This window comes from Pleurodeles waltl, chromosome 10 (genome assembly GCF_031143425.1).
Source record: "Pleurodeles waltl isolate 20211129_DDA chromosome 10, aPleWal1.hap1.20221129, whole genome shotgun sequence".
Classification (NCBI taxonomy): domain Eukaryota; kingdom Metazoa; phylum Chordata; class Amphibia; order Caudata; family Salamandridae; genus Pleurodeles; species Pleurodeles waltl.
The window spans coordinates 250,398,333-250,418,570 of NC_090449.1; the positions used below are offsets into that span (position 1 = coordinate 250,398,333).

Below are 20,238 nucleotides of genomic sequence, written 5' to 3' on the forward strand. Positions count from 1 at the left end.
CAGAGGGGTTTTTGGGACTTTTTGCATGGTCTACCCCTACATTTATACACTACATAAAAAGGTAGCTTCCTATGTTATCTCCTATACAGACACTTCCCAGAATGAAAAACTTTGATGTTACCAGCACATTTACTTCCCAGATTGCTTTAGGTTTTGTTATTATATGATTCTCCAGTATTGAATCTTACATAGATTCACATGCTTGATACTTCCCTGTCGTCGAGGAGGGAGTCCCATGGTTATTCAACAAGCAGTAGAACGGCAAGTATTAACACAGTAAAGCCCAAAGCAGTGACATTGTTAGCCGATTCAAATAGTTTCAAGAAGAACCAAAATGTAGAGAATGGTACTTGAATCATCCTTCCCCTCGAGGTTCACCACACCTCAGATTTCTAATTGCAGTTATGTGAAGAGAGTCTCCCTAAGCTCTGCTTAGTTTTTTGAGAAGCTGTTGTTCTGACCTTTTTCTGAACTTTTTACTGCCAGATTACATTAGATCTGTGATTTCCCTGACAATTTTACAACCTATCAGAAGGACCCAACATGTGGTTGTGTAGCCCTTGTAAGACCTGTGGAAAACAGGCTTTTCTCAGAGGACCTTCATAAAGAATGTCTATATTGCCTTCATACTCGTCATAAGGCTAAAGCCTGTAAGCACTGTAGAATGTTTTCTGCAAAAACCTCAAAGGAAAGGGAGGCTAGACTTCTTCTGTGGCTACAGGAGACGAAATCAGCAGAAACTCCGGGCTCTGGAGAGGATGAGCCAGGAACATCAACCTCAACCAAGAAAAAGAGTGAAAGGTATAAAAAAGAATCCCGTGAACAGCCACTTAAGAAGTTGGCAAAAGGAAAAGAAATAAGAGACGGCCGCAGGAGTCCACAATACAGATCTAGCCATCTGTCATTTCCAAGGTAATCTAAAACGAGGAAAACAAGGTCAGAACCTTCTACTCCTTGTGATGTTGCTTTGGCTTATTCAGATATAAAACAATTTGCCTCAGGATCAGTTTGTAGATCTCAAGTGTCAACCACAAAACTGTTGATGAAACCGTCAACGGCGATAGCGTTGTTGTCTACAGCGATGGTTCTTACCACCACTATGTCAGTGGCTTAATTGACTTCAATATTGGTATTGAGAACTTCTTTACTGATGAGGCTGTCTATGTCCAGGTATCAAAAGTGTTGATGGCCGCTTCATCTGCAAGACAGTTGATAACTGCTTCATCATAGACTCTGTCGAGGACTGCTTTGTCAACCAAACCATTGACGTCCGCTCCGTCATCAACTCTGTTGATGGCCGTTTCTCCAACTGCAGAGTCAGTGGCGGTCTTGTCAACGACTCTGACAAAGCAAGGTTTCACTTTTGCCACCTGTCCATCTTCTTGAGTTACGGGGGACAGTTGGTGATGATGATGGAACTTTTGAGAATGTGAGTAGCCCATTGCAACTGCATGTGAAATGTCAGGAGGCAAATTCAGAAGAGCATGGAGGAACAACTTACATGGCTGAAGTTTGCTCATTTCAGGATAGGTCAAGATCTTTTGAAGAGTTTCAGGAGCAACATCCATGTGACAATACCTTTGAAAACTAGTTACATCATGAGCCAACGATTACATTTCCTATTGCTCTAGTATCAGATCTTTTCCAGATGCATACTGACTACTACAGAAGGTTTCTGGGAGGTGAAAAATCCAAATCAGCAACAGCAGCCTGCAGCAAAACCTACTTGTATTTCTCCCCATTCTCATTGGCTGCTAGAGCAAGAGAGAAGTTAAGCTATAAGTTAATGTGTAGTGCCTTAGCCACAGCAGCTGGACTCCATTACTATTCATGTCGATTATGTTGAGCAAGGAGATGATGATGATGATGAGCCTTTGTAGAACAAAATTCCTAATGATCAAGCTGCTACCACTGGAACTCAATGGTGTGATTCTATTGCATCTGCGTCAGACTCCCCAATGCATCTAGGTACTAATTCTCCACCTGATGACGTTGGGGATTTTCATGCTCTTTTGGAAAGGGCAGCAAAACGATTTGACTTACCTGTGCTAGTATAACAAATGAATTACTTTCTGTATAGAAACGACTAGGAAATCAGTAAAGTCGATACCCATAATAGATCTTGTGTGGACAAAAGGACTTAAGGTAATGAAAAACCCTGTAACAGTTGTTGCAATAATTCCTAGAATTGATTAAAACAATCTACAAAAACCCGAAACAACTCTCCAGCTTTTATGATAGAACATCCTCAGCTGGATTCTGGAATAATGCAAGTGGCATAAAGAAGATCAAAAAATCCTACACCATCATCTTCCATGCCTCCTGATAAGGAGGGCAGGGCGGTTAGATAATATTGCTAAGTGTTTCTCCATTATGGCCCAATGACAATAAGATCTACCATCATCCTTCCAATATTGTGGTCAGTCATAGCGCCATTCATTGAGCTTTTACCAGAAGGCAAGAAAAAAGAGGCAATAGCTATCCTTCAGGAAGGAGAAAGGACACCTACAGATGTTATAGATGCGGCAGTGGATGTAGCATTAACTGGTTTCAGGCAGATGGCTGGAGCAGCAATCTTAAGACACCAGGGATGACTGAAGGCAACCTTTTTCAGACCAGTAGTTAAGTCTTAAGTACTAGATATGTCTTACGAAGGGGAAGAACTCTTTGGGAAGCACATGGACAATGCACTCCAATCGATCAAGACTTATACGGAGACGGCAGGGTTCCTAGGAGGGATTCAACAATGTCAGTTCCAAAATTTTTGTGGCACCAGGTGCAGGGAACAGTACCTTTTAAGGGGAACGTTACCAAACAACTAGGTTGCCTCCTTTCACATTGCCATCCATGTCATACACAGGAGGTATCTCATTTGAGGTGGCTAGATGTCATTACTAATTCAAATGCCTCCTTTTTGGCTTCAAGTCTGCCCAAGAATATTTACCAAATGCATGACTCCAGTAATGACTTATCTGAAAAGAAATGGGCACCAGAGGTTTCAACATTTAGATGACTGGCTGATAAAGACTCCATTATACCACAAAGCACTTTTTTCAACAGAAGCCTGCCTCCAAATTTTTAAAGCAATAGGCCTCAAACTTAACAGAGAAATCCTAGTTTGTCCAAGCACCCAATTACTTTCCTAGGAGTAATTCTGGATATGAAAGTGAGCAAAGCCTTTCCCACAAAGGAAAGAACTACCAAGATGCTGTTGATGGCTTCTGTGCCTTCAAGAAAAAAGCCAATTTCAGCTAGGAAATACAAATGGGTCCAAGGGATGATGTTGTCTTGCATTGCTTTAATTCTCATTTATGCCTGTTCATGAGACCACTGCATGAACACATCTGCAAGCAATGGAAGAGGATAATGGGATCCTTTGAGGACGTCATTACCGTAACGTCAAAATGAAACAGCTGTGAAATGATGAATGGAGGAAAACATTTGTACGGGCTTAACATTCCTCTACATACCACCACATGTTCCATTGACAGCAGATGCTTCTATGGAGAGAATGGGGGCTCATATTCAAGATTTCGAAGTGAGTGGAAATTAGTCGACCATGGAGAAGAGAAAACACATACATTCTGCCAAGGATAAAGGGGTCTTCGATCCTTGTACTCACAGACAGTACCATCACAGTGTTTTACCTGAAAAAGTAAGGTGGCTCAAAATGGCACCTCCTATCCAGAGAAGCACAAGATTGTTGGAGCTGGGTTCTGCGTCACACAATTTCCTTAAAAGTAGAACGTAAAAGGGATGACCAGCCAGTGGCAGGCAATCTAAGCATACTTCAAAGGAATTCCATGAGTGGAAGCTGTCCCAAAGTCGGCTGTCAACAATTTTCCAGAAATGAAGACACCCCTCACTACACCTGTTTGCTACCCCTCTCAATCGAAAATGCAGATTTTACGCAAGCAGATTGCCCCACAAAGGGCTGTGGAGCATCGCCTTTTAGATAGCATAGATGGAAATATTTGCTTATGCTTTTCTGTGTTTCCTTCTGGTTCCTCGTATTGTCAATAAGATTAAAAAGAATCATTTGAATCATTCTAATAGCTTCAGCATGGCCAAGGCAATTCGAGTTTACTGAACTTCTCCTTCTGTCAGAACAGCAACACATTCCACTCAGACCAGTCCCAGGAATGCTCTCTAGGAACAATGTCAAGGTAATTCACTCAAATCTGTAATCACTCAACTTAGCTCTCTGGCTCCTGAATGCAGTAACTTTCACAAACTTGAAAATACCTCAACAATGCAGAGACATCCTTGAGAAGGCAGGAGCAGGCTCTAGGAACAAATCATACAGAGCAAAATGCTTAAAGTTTTGCAATTGGCGCTAACAATTGACACCCTCGTTCTTCAACCGCATCATAAATACTACCTCAATTTGGCCCAGTCTCAAGCAGCTCAATTGAAGTTCACCTTGCTGTGATTTCAAAGTTCAGATGCTCCTTGAATCCGAGGTCTGTGTGGTACATGCTGATAAAGGAATTTCTACAAGGACTGTTTGGAGCTTACTCTCTGAATAAATGGCAGCTCAATACAGTGCTGGCCCAATTAATGAGAAGGCCTTTTGAACTAATTCATGTCAGATATTCAGTATCTGTCATTAAATGTGATCCTTCTCCTAGTGCCGCCGTCAATCAGGTGAATTAGCGAAATACAGACCTTTACAATTCAACAACTTTAAGTTATCTTACAGACAAACCCTCAGTTCAGTCCTAATGTCATAAAATACTTTCATCTTAACAAACCAGTGGTCTTAAAAACACTGTTTTCCAAAATCTGTTGAATACAGCTGAAAGAGCACTGCATTCTCCGGACAATAAATGCTGCCTCAAATTCTACAGAACGAAACCCTTCCAAATGCTTGACCAACTTCTACCTGCATTTGCACCTCCAAGGAAGGGATCTTGTCACAAATCAGCATAACCAGATGGTTTTGTCAGCCATAGCCTTCTGTCATGCAAAGGCAGAAAGACCACTGGACAATAAGGTTAGATCTCACACGACTAGAATTGTGGCTACGTGGCTGGCATTGTATGCAGGAGTATCATAGCCTGATAGATGCAGGGTGGCCACATGGATTCATTTCCATATGTTCACTAGGAATTACTGTCTAGATGATACTGCCAACCAAGTTGCAGCTGCGGACAAGCAGTTCTTCAAAATTTATTTCAATGAGATGAGCCATCCTTATTCTGCCTTCTCCTGTAAATGAAATATTTACCTTGCATTTATCCCACCTCTGCATGCTCTTGTTCCCTGTCATGTTGATTACTGCTTACTAGTTGATTCAAGGATGTGAATCTATGAAAGATTCAATACTGTGAGAAGAACAAGTTACTTAGCTGTACGCTACAGTTCTCCAGTACTGATATCTTTCATCTATTTACCTGCGACCTTTCAGCCTCCCCTTTGTGAGACTAACCACATTGAATACTTCACATACTGTGTTTTACCCTCATGCTTAGAAATCTGAGGTGTGGTGACACTTGAGGGGAAAGATGATTCAAGCACTGTTCTCTGATTCTAAAGAATGTTGACATTTCCAGTTGTTTAGAAGCTGACTGTATTGTTTGAAAATAGAGCTTGAAAAATCATTGTATTAAATCTTCCTACTGTTGCATTCTTTTCGGCAGAGCTGAAGAGAAGCAGTTGGAGAAAATCAAGAGAGAGGATGAGCTGAAGGAGAAGCATAGACGGCAAAGGCTACAGCAACAGCTTGAGGTCCTGAAACCTCGGCACTCCATCACTGGAAAACAGTCCATGGCAGAGAAAACCCCAGTACTCTTTCATATGGTTAGTAAAACAGACTACAATCATCTCTGTGTGTCTGGCAGGGAGCACCCTCCAAGCAGTATAAGGAACTGAGCACATCTTTGCTGAATTGAGTGGGGGCCACCTTTCATCTAGGTGGACATTGATTTCACCTCCTTTTTTAAATGTTTTCTGAGGGTGAAGGACTTCCCTCTTATGTAATTGCAGACGAGACTGCATCTGCTCTTCTGTTTGTTGTATCAATCACGAGAGAATAAGCAAGAATAGTAAATAATGCAGAGCTACTAAGGGGCACACCTTCGTGTGTTAGGTCTGATTTTTTGGGGCTCTTTCTTAACCTAAGGTGCAGAGGGTAGATACCATCCTGCCTCTGTAAATAGTGTCTACCTACCTCTCAACAATTAACCCTTCCTTTCTTTGTTCCTCCACCTCACACACTGTTGTGTTCTCCTTTCATTTATTGCTCATGTTTTCCCCTCAAAGTCAATGTTAGGTTATTGATGCTCTCACAGAATAATGCCAAGGGCCTGTCAATGCTGGCAGTGAAATGTAATCATTGTTGAGGGCAAAAAAGAGGACTTATGAGGAGGTTGTAAAACGCATCAAAACAGAGCGAGGAAGAAACCGGACAAAAAAGTAATGATCTATGAAGCTCCAAGAGTAAACATGATCAGCTGTAACATGCAAGTTGGCTAGTTCAATGAAAGATGTTCTGTGTTTTTAATTTTGCATGGACTGTCTGGTACTACCAGTTCTAAGGGGTATATCAGTGTGGATTATGTTTTTCAGCAGTTCCTTAGGCACAGTTTAATGCTACTACTGCGCTTGCAGCACTCACTTAAGTAGCCGTTTAAATTTGTCTCAGACCTACCATTGCAGCCTGCATGTGCAATTTAAAACTGTCATTTCGACCTGGCAAATAAACCTTTTGCAGACCTAAACCTTCATTTTTAATACATGCAGTTCATCCCTAGGGTAGGCCCTACACAGTCCAGAGGGCAGGGTCGAGTGTATTTGAAAAGTAAAAGTTGGACATATACTTTTAAGTTGTACATGTCCTGGTAGTGAAAAATGTTTAAATTCATTTTTCACTTCTGCAATGTCTACCTCTCCCAAAGGATACATTTGGTTACCTTATTTACATTTAATAAGTGATAACTTTAATTTGAGAGCAGGTAGGTATCTTGAGTTTTGTGTCTAAAGAATTGTAATTTAAAAGACCCTCTAATGATAAAGTCGTACTATAAGTCACAGTTCTGAAGATGCCACCTTTAGGATGTTAGCATTTTCTTGTCCCACCCATTTGGTGCCTCAGCCTGTATCCTTGGTCACTTGACTAGCTGTAGCTGGCAGTTGGTCTATGCGTTACTCCCAGACAGTGAGACAAAGGGGAAATAGGAGACTGCAGGATGGGACATCTCTGACTTGATAGGGGAGCAGGGCTGTCACCTACTGCACTTGCACATCACAAAGAATCTGCCTCAGCATACTCACAAAGGGTTTCCAACTACTCTTGTGTGTCCCTAGACAAGCTAAGGCCAGGACAGGGAGGCAGGTAGTTCCAGAGACCTCTGTAGGGGGAGGGTTCTAGAAGCTTCTCCCATTTCAAAGTGGGTACCAAGTTTAAATATTGGACCCTGAGACCCAACTCTTCAGATCACTATTGGGCCTTTGAACACTGCCTGCAAGAAGAACTGCCCAGCTGTGAAGTCTGCCTTTCTGACTGTTTTGCTACCCAAGGCCCGCTGTTGCTGCCCAGCACTCTTCTGCTGTGAGCTGCCCTGCTGAATCCAGCCTGCCTGTGTGGACCCAGAAATCGAGAAAATCTCAAAGGCCGATTGGCTGGCGCTCTGTTCAAGCCACAGGGACATAACAGGCTTCCTCATCGTTGACACATCTCCACACATCTCAACACAGCGCTGCATAGCCTGCCTTTGACTCTGGTCCAGCACGATGCAGCTCATCCTTGACCCAGAGGAAACCCATTACACGTCTTCTCAGACACCAGTGGCTTCTTCGGTGCGAGCATGTTCCTTTTAAAAAATCTACTAATTCCATGCAGGTGTTCTGGATTTTACTGACATTAAACCAGGAGTGTCTGCTGGACAAGGCAATCATCCAAAATGTGTATCCGCCTATAATGGAGGTCGGCTACAGCTGCCTAAACAAGGCAATGGGGCTGTAGGATGAATTGGTGGTTAATGCCATATTAATCCATTGTCTGTGGGTACAGGCATTTTGAGAAACAAGGTGGTCTAACACTCACCACGCTTCCATGTAAATTCTTCTCACCAACTGGGCTGTTTCTCCCCCACTATGTAGGTACTGGGCTGTATGCCATGTAACATGCTTGTATGTTGTGTTCATGTGTGATACACATGGAGAACAGGGACAGTGTCTGCTGTTCTCTGTGAGGATTTTATTTCCAGCACAAAGTGGTAGTTCTCTATCATAGTATCTTTGGTAATACTAATGGACCATTAACCCTTTCACCTCTTTGGGGAATTCAAGTAGGAATGATTTGTTACCTGTAATCCCAGTTCTCTCATAAGGAAATCTCCATCGAAGTTATAAGCAGTGCATAGTCCCGCCCATATGCGGGGATCCCTGAGCACTTTTTCATATTATGTCTTAAGTGTAGATGTTCACCTATCTTCAGGAAGGCCTGCAGAGTCACTTAAGAGAAAGAACATTATGCAGCCTATAGGAACAGGCTACAGTGGCCCTACTCTTCATATTGTACTTAAAAAGGGCCAAGAGAAACATATATGTGTACATTTTAAGGTAATATTTTGTAAAAGCAGCTTGAATCTCTTTCACAAACCCTTTTTTTTGTAAAACTAAAGAGATGAAGGATAGCAAGACAGTGTAGCCTAATAGGCTGTCATTATGTGAGTTTATAACAGAGTCTGTGCCTTTAAGCACCCTGGGGCCACCAGAATCCCAACATGCCCAGCAGGTGGCAGTTGCTTCATTTCTTTTTGACGCAGTGCGTGAGTGATAGGTAGAGCCCATAATTGCCACTGTCATCTCCACCGGGGAGGCCAGAGAGTTGCTTATGACTTCAATGGAGATTCCTCTAAGAGAGAACTGGTATTCCAGGTGAGAGGAATTCCTTCTGTCTTAGGGGATACCCAATGATAGTCATAAGCACTGAATAGAGTAGCAAGCCCATCCCTACCAAGAACAGTAGAAAAGACAGAGGAATGACTAAACTAGCCATGTAAACAAATACATTTTTAAGGGAGGTCGGTCCTACTTGAGCATCTGTTCTAGCATCTGAGTCTGAACAGTAGTGCTTGGCGAATACGTGAACAGATCTCCATGTAGCTGCCTTGCAAATGTCAGCTATAGACCTTTCTCATTAAAGCTTCTGCAGCTGCTTTGCCCCTAGTATAATGTGCCTTCTGTCAAGCTGGTAAGGTTTTGTAGGCTTTTGGAGGCACAACAGTTTGCAGGATACTATCTATCAGGAGATGGATTGCTTGGAAGTGGGTACACCTGTACGGACTAAGCCATAATTGATAAACAATTGGTCCGATCTGTGTATGTCACATGTTTTATCTATTTAGAACTTCAAGAACCTCCTTACATCTGGAGAATTAGCGGTTCTTTCAGCCAGTGTTAAAGGGTTCTGAAAGAATGTTGGTTCTGAAATTGTGGACATCTGAAATAACCTATGGGTGGAATTTTGGGTGAGTTCTCATGACAACTTTATTAGAGTGAAAGACTGTATGTGGTTCATGAGAACATAATACTTGGATCTTGATAACCCTATGCACTGATGCTTCAAGGAAAGCAGTTTTCAATGAGAGATGTTGCAGGGATGACATGTGAATGGGTTCCAAAGGGTCCTGCATTAGTTGAAAAAGGACTGTGTTGAGCTTTCCGGGAGGGGAAGAATGCCTAATGGGAGAGAGAAACTTCTTCAACCCTTCTAGAACATTTTTGATCACAGGATTTAAAAAAAGAAGTTTGTGAAGGACATTTTCTGTTGGTAGTAAGGGCTGCCAAGTGAGCTTTTAGTGAAGAGAATTGCAACCAGATTTTGCCAAATGTAGTAAGTATGGGAGAATGACACTTCCTGGCAGGTTGTAGGTTCCACGTCCTTGGAAGAACACCAAATGCAAAATCTCTTCCACTTGAAGGCATGGCAGAACGGGTTAAAGACCGCTTAGTCTCCTTGAGGATATCCTTGCAGTCTGGTGGCAGGTTGAAGTGTTCATACTGCAGAAGCTTAGGAGATGTGCAGTCAACTTCAAAGAGAAAAGATTGAGGTGAACCATCTGGCCTCTGAATTTCATTAGCTGGTCTGGTCTGCAATGCAACTTGAGATGTGAACACTCTTACCAGTGAAGAAGGTCTGTGAACCACCATTGACGTGCCCACTCCGGGGCTATTTAAGATCATCCTGGCTCCAGAGTGGGACAGCTTGATGACGACTGATGGAATCAGGGAAATCGGCGGAAAAAAGCGTAGAGAAATTTACCGGACAATTGATCCATAGGGCATTCCCCAGTGTCTCTAGTTGGAAGTATCTCGAGGCGAAGCTTAGGCATTTTTGGTTTTCCACGGTGGCAAACAAGTCGATCTTTGGAGTGCCCCACAGATTGAAGATGTTTTGTATGATGTCGTCATGCAAGATCCATCTGTGAATTCCATGCAGAACTCTCTGCGTGAACATTTTGCACACCTGCAAGGTGAGTTGCCGTGATTCTCCGGTCCCTGACTATAAGCCATTTCCAGATTGTTTGGGCCTTGTGGGATAAGGGTGTGGACCACGTTCACCCCCCTACTTTTTAAATTAGTACATGGTGGTTGTATTGACTGACTGGACAAGCAGGGACCGGGTCTTTTATGATGGGTAAAACGCTTTTAGCGCTAGATGACCTGCCCGGAGCTCGATGAGATTGATGTGATAAGTCATCTCTCTTGAAGACATGTGCCCTGAATTTGGAGGTGATCCATGTGGGATGAAGTGATGAATCTGTCACAGTGATCTGAGGGGGAACATGTTAATAAAATAGCATCCCTTGAAGCAGGTTGGCTGTAGAGCATCCCCATTTCAGGGACTGTTTTGCTTGGAAGGGATAGTTTAATCCTGTCCTTCCAGTTGCCCGTTTGCTGATACCACTGGTCCTCAAGACATTCCTGGAGTGCGCGCATGTGAAGTTGGGCATTAGAAGTCAGGAAAATACAGACCATTGAGCCAAGAAGAGATGGCACTGCCCTCACCGTGTGTTGAGAGGCTATCATGAGAGAGTGACACTTCAGACGGATCGATAAAAGTCTCTCCTCCGAAGGACACCCTCTTGCCTGAACTTTGTCAATTGAGGCCCCCAAATAGTGCAAAGTCTGAACAAGAGTAGATGTTGGAAGAAGGGAAAGGGAATATTTGTGGGTTGAAGCCCAATGTCTGTTCACCCCCTTGAGAAGGCTGTTGGGTAGATCTTCCTCAAGTCTACTTTTGTTGCTGGTAAGGTCATTGGTGATGTGGTTCCATGCAACCTTGATACTATGAATGGTTTTAACCCCCTCAGGGTAAAAACCGCATTGGTAGGGCCCAAAACATTTTCTTTGCTCTTTTAGCCTTTTTAGACCCACTGCCTTAACGGTTTTCATCTCAGCTTTCATGTGAGCTATCTCATTGTCAGTGTGGCTTCCGAAGAGAGTGGACCCTGAGAATGGGAGGTTAATGATCCTTTGCTAGGACTCCAGCTTGAGAGTTGTTAAACAGAGCCAAGAATGCCTTTTAATGGCTATGCTGTGGCAGTATTCATTTAATGCTAAAAGGGAAGAATCTGCTGCTGCACTGATGACCTGATTGGACACCATAAAGCCCTTGTTGCAACTCTCCGAAAAGTCTTCCCGGTTGTCCCTGGAAAGATGCTCAGTAGATTGTTGAATACAGTCCCATAGCGCTTTATCATACCTGCTGAGGAGGGCAGCGGCACTGGCCGCTTTCATGGTGATTGCGGCTGTGCTACAGACTTTGCAGCCTCTTACCAGGATCTCATGGACGGTAGCAATATCATCTACCGGAGAGATGTAAGGTGGTGGTGAATCAGACAGTGTCGGAGAGTATCTTGTGGTAGAGGTGAAAGTAGTATATCTGGAACATTGTGGAGATCTTGTGTACGATCTGGATCTTGAGCTGGATCGGTGTGAACGACGACGATGGTGAGAGCCTGGAATTGTGGCATCAGTGATGGTGCAAACTGTGGCCCGTTCTGGATCGTGATCTAGATCTTGGCAGAGGAGCATCCACAGATGGCAGAATTGGAATAGGCACTGCAGGTGGTGGTGGCAGAGCAGGTGTTGGTGGTGGCGGATGAGGAGGAAGAGAAGGTGGAGGCGGAGAAGATGATGGTGGAGTAGAACTTAGGAGTACAATGGGTGAAGAAGGAGAGTATATCCTGGAATATTCTGAATCTGGGGATGAATAAATATATCTCCTTCTTTCTTGCCTCCTGTTGTGTCCTTGACATCGAATGATGTCTCAACATTGACCTCCTTCTATGCCTCAACGTTGATCTGCTCCACAATGGTCTGGGTCTTTGACGTTGATCCGATTGTCTCAACTTCGATCTACGTCTCTTCTTCAAAGTTGATTGAGCCCATGATGGCAAGCAGTTAGGAGCTGTATCTTGTCTCAATGTTGATCCTCTTGATGTCGACCAATGACTTTTTTGGGCTGGAACTTTCTTTTTGAACGTTCTGTGTCCTTCAGAAATAGATGGCAGACCCTGGTGGAAGACTGACCCTCTCCTTGCACTGAGGTCCCACCTCCAGATTATGCTTGTTGTTGGATGCATCTTTCCTCAGTGCCATGGTGGCAAATTTCCCCCCTTTCCCTCAGTGAGTCTTGAAATGTTCCTGCAGTGATGACAAGAATCAAGAATATGACACTGGAAGGCAAATGATGCAGACATCATGAGGCTCGAATTTGGCCTTCTTTCTCCCACAGACAGGACACTTGTAAAACAAAGATAGAATTTTATTTGACAAAGTACCTCACTTTTCTTTGAGAACAATGCAGACAAAGCCAGGGAGAGATGAAAATTGCCAAACGAAGTGGCTGTCACAAAATTCAACTGATGAATTTTGAGCAGAAAAAGTCTAAAAATGTCAGGCTCAGTGCTCAAGGATCATGTCAATAGGTGCCAGTAAAAAGAGCTAAAGCAACTGCCACCTTCTGGGCATGATGAGATACTGGTGGTCCCTGGGTTCTTAAAGACACAAACTCTGTTTTAAACCAACATAATGACGGTCTGTGGGGCTACACTGTCCTGCTATCCTTCATCTCTTTACTTTTACAAAAAAAGGGTTTGTGAAAGAGATTTAGGCTGTTTTTACTAAATATTAGCTTTAAATTGTACACACATATAATTTCTTGGCCCTTTTTCAAGTACAATATAAAGAACTGGGCCATTGTAGCCTTTTCCTATAGGCTACATAATGATTTTTATTTTAAGTGACTCTGCAGGCCTTCCTAAAAAAAGGCAAACATCTGCATTTAAGAAGCTATACTATGAAAAAGTGCTCCAGGATCCCTGCACGTGGGCAGGACTATTCAATTCTTATGACTATCATTGGAGATCCTCTAAGAGAGAACACATATTTACAAGAGAGAGCTCTGTTTTGTAAAAACGTTTTAAATGTTTAAGATCTTTCAGAGATTCACATGCTTGAATCATTCCCTGTCATCAAAATGGGAGTCCCACAGTACCATAATAAAGCATTAGGTATCCTTATCATGGGCTATAATGACAATGAACAATCACTTTAATAGCCTTTCTATGTCCTTTTAAAAAGAGGATCAAACTTCAGCCAATCAGCCGATAGCACACTTTAGAATAATCCCGAGAGAGGATGAGTCCCTAGATTTTCTACCGCACTTTGTGTGAAAGGGAGGCTCCCTGAGCTCTGCTCAGTTTCTTCAGCTATTACTTGTTTTGGATCATTCAAAATTGTATTTCCTGTTTCATTTCTCTGATCCTGGCACTAGTAGGTCAACAGGAAAAAGGAGAGGTTACACTCTGAAGACACTAGGAGGGTATCTGCTCCCTTCCTCTTGTCCACAAGGTAAAGGACTGTAATATGTGTCTAAACTTTTCCTCTAAAACTGTTACAGATACAGAGGAGATGCTATTATTGTGGCTACAGAACCTTAAATCTAAGACAATGTAATTTCTGATGAGGATGACAGTTAGGATTCCATCACCTCACAGGAGAGGTCAAAAGGGAGAGGTTGCACCAAGGGTACACAGAGGCCACATAAAAGCCATAACAAAGCCTCACCATGAGTCTTCAAAGGGCATTTCTCATAGAGAGAGAAAGAAAAGAAAACCCTCCTCAAAGGGAAGATCAGAGCGTACATTTACCTATTCAGCCCTGCCGTTACATCCGGGAAATCCTCTTCAGAAGCAGTCATGGTGAAACATAAGCTGACAATGAGGCGTTGATGATAGTCACATCTACGACAGACTTGTCTATGACGAAGGCCTAGTCTACGACATCCTCTTTGACGAAAGACTTGTTTATAGCAGCCTCCTTATCGATGTCGGCCTCATCGATGACAGCATTGTCTATGATGAACTTGTCGATGACGGCCTCATTGACGACAACTTCACCGATACCCTGATCTACAACTGCCAGCCCAGTCAAATACAACCTCGTTGATGAGGTCCTCGTCAACAAAGCAAATTATGGCGATAACACCGTTGTCATCAACAACAAAAAACAAAGAAACCACATAGTCCGTCACAACTTAATTTCAAGGATAAAGGGGATTAATATGAGCATGTCTATGACAGGCAGCAATATATAGAGAGGCCTAGATAATATGTGGAGCAATTCCACCAGTTCGCTCTGCCTTCAACTCCAGAAGGCATGGTTTAGTTTGCTGTGGCTCTAGTACAAGACCTACAGGGTGTGTTGCAAGATTACTGCAAATGTTTTCCTAAGCTTGCAAGATCAAAATCCTCTTCCAATGCTCCTGCCATTCCAAGAATGACCACGGTGTCAAATATTGCTATGTTTCCTCAGGACGACCCGTCCTCCACAGATGATGATAAAGAGAAAGGTGGCATTCACAGAACTCCATCTGTACCCAGCAGATGGTGAGTATTGTTTAATACCGACACCCTTCACCTCTCGGACCACAACCAGTTGATTCACCACCAGATGATATTGGTGGTTTCCATACCCTTAGGGAAAGAGCTGCAAAATCAGATCGTTTTTGTTATGATTTTAAAGAGAAAGCCTGTGAGAGCTATTCCAATTGTTGAGGAAGGAATGAAAATCATGACAATCGCTGCCATGATCACACCAAGGATCAATAAGAAGTACAAAACGCCTCTAGACTCACCACCATCTCTGCCAACACACAGGCAGCTCTCCGTTGTTCAAAGAACCCTTCCACACCAATCTCAACCCTGCCTGACAAGCAAAACAGATGCTTCTAAAACAGTGGGAAAAGGTTCTCAATTTTGTCTGGTACTTCAGTATAGACAGCCAATTCACTTGCAATACCGTGCAGGTATGACCGCCAGATGTGGTCAGACATCACCAGATACATTGAATTTGTTACAGAAACAACAGGGTAGGGTAAAGAAAAAAAAGAGGATACCGCAGGAGGGAGAAAGGTCCTCATTGGAAATCACAGATTGCCATACGATGGTGATGCTCTGTTTGGCATGCACATCATTGAAGCCTTGCAGGCAATCAAGGTGGACACTGCCATCGCAAGATCTTTGGGGCACATTACAGTTTTGGAAAACACCCTTTAGAGAGGCTCCCAGAAGAGGCACTTATTCGTATTGAAGACGATACCAGAGGTATCCGACTTTTGAGCTGTCTCACCATCCCTTTAGACCAGCTTACCAGGAATACCAACCATATAGGACACCGCCAGCAGAAGTCGACTCCATGCAACCACCAGGGAGAAGGAAGGCAACGCAGGCAAGAGACACTGACAGTGACAGCTTTGTAGTGCCAGTTATGCCCTCTACTACACACTGTACTGTGGTCAGCAAAAGATTCAACATTTTCTCATCTATGTCAGAAAATAATATCAGACAAATGGGTCCTGGATCTCATCACAGATGGGCACATGTTAGAGTTTACCCAGACTCCACCCACCACTTTGCCAAAAGGAGGGCATCCATTTCATCTCCATCTACTTTGGAAGGCAGTGCTAGTGATGCTAAGCAAAGGCGCCACAGAAAAAGTTCCACATTGTCTGCAAGGAATAGTCTCCCATTCTTGTTTTTTTTCTCATAAAGAAGAAACTGGGGAATGGCGGCCTATCCTAGACCTCCAGAAATTAAACAAAAATTTACAGGAACAATCTTTTTGCATGCTCTTTCTCTGAGATCCTGCATTTCCTAAACCACGGAGACCACATGACAACTTTGGATTTATAGGATGCATACTTCCACATTCCCATCCATCCCAAACATTGCAAATGCCTACGCTTCACTGTAGCTGGCACCCATTTATCAATTCAAAGTCCTCCCATTTGGCCTCAGATGAGCTCCCCGCAATTTTACCAAATGCCTTGCCCCAGTGGCAGCTTCTCTTAGAAAGGATTGTCATCAGGTATTCCCCTACCTCCACGACTAGTTGATCAAAGCACCAACAGCATCTCAAGTGTCCAAGGCCACAGAGGCTTGCCTAAAGTTGTTTCACAAATTAGGTCTCACTATAAATTATCAGAAATCATTAACTACTCCGCCCAAGACGATAATGTTCCTGGGCGCAACACTTGATACTGTCCAAGACAAAGCTGTTCTATCAAAGGACAGATAACTAAGGCTCAAGGTACTGGCTCACAAACCGTCCAGAAAAAGGCTGTTTCAGTGTGTCTGTTGAAATCACTTATGGGCATGATGTCATGATCTCATCCCTCTCGCACACCTGAAAATGAGACCCTTAATGGGACCACTACAAAAACAATGGATTCAAACAGGAGGAGTATTCGAGGACCTGGTGAAGATCACACCAGGTATGATGGAAGCACTAGCCTGGTGTTCCTAGGTCTCCCATTTGTCAGAAGGCCTCACATTCTTAACTCAAATACCCAATTTTGTAATAACTACGTATTCCTCCCTAGAGGGTAGACCTGCAAAATCAAGGAAAGTGGTCTCTGCTCCGGAAGAGCACACATATCAATCTCCTTGAGCTCGGAGCCATCTATCTTAGTTTCCAAGCTTTCCTGCCAAGGATAGCAGGTTCTTTGGTGTTAGTTCGCACAAACAATACCACCAGCATGCAATACGCGAACAAGCAATGGAGCACACGATCACTGGCACTGTCCATCAAAGCTCAGGAAATCTGGAGCTAGCTAGCAACATACATGATAACTTTTCGAGCCAAACATGTTCCCGGGACATGCAGTCTCTTAACAGACAGGCAAAGAGGGACCATAAACAACTGCAGCAAATGGGAGCTTGATCAGTTGGAGATAAACAGGATCTTCCCTCTCTGGGGCAAATCGGCACTAGATCTCTTTGTGACAAACGAGAACCGCAGATGCCAGTTCTATGCAAGTAGGCATCCACATCACAGATGGTGGGGGAATACCTTTTTTATCAGAAGGTCGGGAGTCTATGTCTGCACTTTTCCCTGATACCTCTAATACCAAAGGTTCTCAGCAAGATGAACGCAGAGCAGTGTCATCTCATCCTAATAGCTCCCAGGGGGCCCAGGCAGTATTGGTTCACATGGCTTCTCCTACTATCATAATTCAACCACATTCCCCAACAAACATCCTGAGCACTTTTGACGATGATCTAAGGTCTGATCCTTCATACAGACCCAGCGTCTCTCCACTTAAGCACGTGGCTCCTGAATTCCATGAATTCAAATATCTGAATATTTATCAAGACTGCATGAATATTCTCTCAAAGGCAAGGGTGGAACCCACAATAAAAACATATAAGGTGAAGTAGAAACGTTTCTGCCTAGTGTGCCAGAAATCAAACCTACATCTTCTGAAAGCAGCACCTGGGCAGATACTACCCAAACTGCTCTCGCTAGCTCAGTTAGTGTTGGTGCATGCGTCTGTTAGGCCCTTCGCTACCAGGCCTTTTCCCCCTCAGGTGCAAGGCCTTTTTTTGGCTATTTCGGGCAGGGCACGCTTAGGCCCCCATAACTTTTTGTCCACATAAGCTACATATGCCACATTTGCGCCCTTTTTTTTCAAACATCCTAGGGATTCTAGAGGTACCCAGACTTTGTGGGTTCCCCTGAAGGAGACCAAGAAATTAGCCAAAATACAGTGAACATTTCGTTTTTTTAAAATAATTGGAAAAAAGGGCTGCAGAAGAAGGCTTGTGGTTTTTTCCCTGAAATTGGCATCAACAAAGGGTTTGCAGTGCTAAAATCACCAGCTTCCCAGCTTTGAGGAACAGGCAGACTTCAATCAGAAAATCCAACTTTTCAACACAATTTTGGCATTTTACTGGGACACACCCCATTTTTACGATTTTTTGTGCTTTCAGCCTTCTTCCAGTCAGTGACAGAAATGGGTGTGAAACCAGTGCTGGATTCCAGAACCTAAACGTTTCTGAAAAGTAGACTATTCTGAATTCAGCAATGGGTAATTTGTGTAGATCCTACAAGGGTTTCCTACAGAAAATAACAACTGAAATAAAAAAATATTGAAATTGAGGTGAAAAAACAGCCATTTTTCGCTACGTTTTACTCTGTAACTTTTTCCTGCAATGTCAGAGTTTTGAAAGCAATATACCGTTACGTCTGCTGGACTCTTCTGGTTGCGGGGATACATAGGGCTTGTAGGTTCATCAAGAACCCTAGGTACTCAGAGGCAATAAATGAGCTGCACCTTGCAGTGGGTTTTCATTCTATATCGGGTATACATTCATACAATTCATTCGCTGAAATATAAAGAGTCAAAAATAGGTATCAAGAAAACCTTTGTATTTCCGAAATGGGCACATGATGAGGTGTTGAGGAGCAGTGGTTATTTGCACATCGCTGAATTCTGGGGTGCCCATACTAGCATGTGAATTACCGGGCATTTCTCAAATAGAAGTCTTTTTTACACACCGTCTTACATTTGGAAGAAACAAATGAAGAGAAAGACAAGGGGCAATAACACTTGTTTTGCTATTCTATGTTCCCCCAAGTCTCCCAATAAAAATGGTACCTCACTTGTGTTGGTAGCCCTAGCGCCCGCAGCAGGAAATGCCCCAAAACACAAAGTGGACACATCACATTTTCCCAAAGGAAACAGGTGTTTTTTGCAAACTGCCTACCTGTGGATTTTGGCCTCTAGCTCAGCCGCCACCTAGAGAAACCTACCAAACCTGTGCATTTCTGAAAACTAGAGACCTAGGGGAATCCAAGATGGGGTGACTTGTGGGGCTCTCACCAGGTTCGGTTACCCAGAATCCTTTGCAAACCTAAAAATTTGGTTAAAAATACACTTTTTCCTCACATTTGGGTCACAGAAAGTTCCACTCAGCGTTCCCCCAAGTCTCCCAATAAAAATGGTACCTCACTTGTGTGGGTAGGCCTTGTGCTTTCAACAGGAAATGCCCCAAAACACTATCTGGACAAATCAAAATTATCAAAAAGAAAACTATCTGTTTTTGCGGGGGGACCTGCGTTTTTGGTCTTGGGATCAGCAGCCATCTAGGGAAACCTACCAAATCCAGACATTTCTGAAAACTAGACAACCGAGGGAGTCAAGGGAGGTGTGGCTTGCGTGGATCCCCCTATGTTTTCCTACCCAGAATCCTCAGCAAACCTCAAATGTAGCTCAAAAATAAAATTTTGTACCACATTTCTCTGTGGGATCACTGCACCGGGACAAATTTTCTACCACCCAACGTTTCCCTCAGTCTCCCGGTAAAAATTATACCTCACTTGTGTAGGTGGGCCAAGTGTTTGTGAGAGGGAAGAGCGAAAAACACATCGAAATTGAGGGGGAACCAAAGTGCGTCCAAAAGGGCAGTTTGAAAAAAAACTATTTTAGGCTGACAAGTGCAGCAGAAATTGTATCGGTATAGACGAGGCAATGCTGGGTGGTAGGAATTTTGTGGATTCCTCCACATTCCGGAAGGTTCCATCACAAAAATGTGGGAAAAATGTGTGCTTTCCAGCAAAGTTGCAGGTTTGCAGGGCATTGTGGGTAAGGAAATGGTGTGGGGTGCATGTGAAGCACCCCACCCTGGAATCAACTAAATGTTTAGTTTTCAGATGTGTCTAGGTCTTGTGGATTTTTCTGCATGGCAGCGTCCCAAAGTAAAAAAACAGTACAGCCCTCACAATTCCAAGTGGGACGATTTTGAGAGTAACCAAGCTCTCATGGTCTAAATGTAAAACAAAAACAAAAAATAATCAAATGTCCTCTCACTTGCCATGGGATAAGATGTTTTAGTGTGCGGAGGAGAGCTGAATGACTGTATGCCCCTTCAGTTTGGGTAG

At 43.3% G+C, this 20,238-nt stretch overlaps 1 protein-coding gene across 1 annotated transcript in view; it reads left to right on the top strand.

Annotated features, from left to right (window-relative positions):
- DNAAF8 (dynein axonemal assembly factor 8) overlaps positions 1–20,238 on the top strand; it is an 882,921-nt gene that overhangs the window by 205,052 nt on the left and 657,631 nt on the right. The window contains exon 9 of the mRNA XM_069210337.1: positions 5,643–5,802. Within this exon, the coding sequence (XP_069066438.1) occupies positions 5,643–5,802 (160 nt within the window). The remainder of the gene's footprint in view (positions 1–5,642; positions 5,803–20,238) is intronic.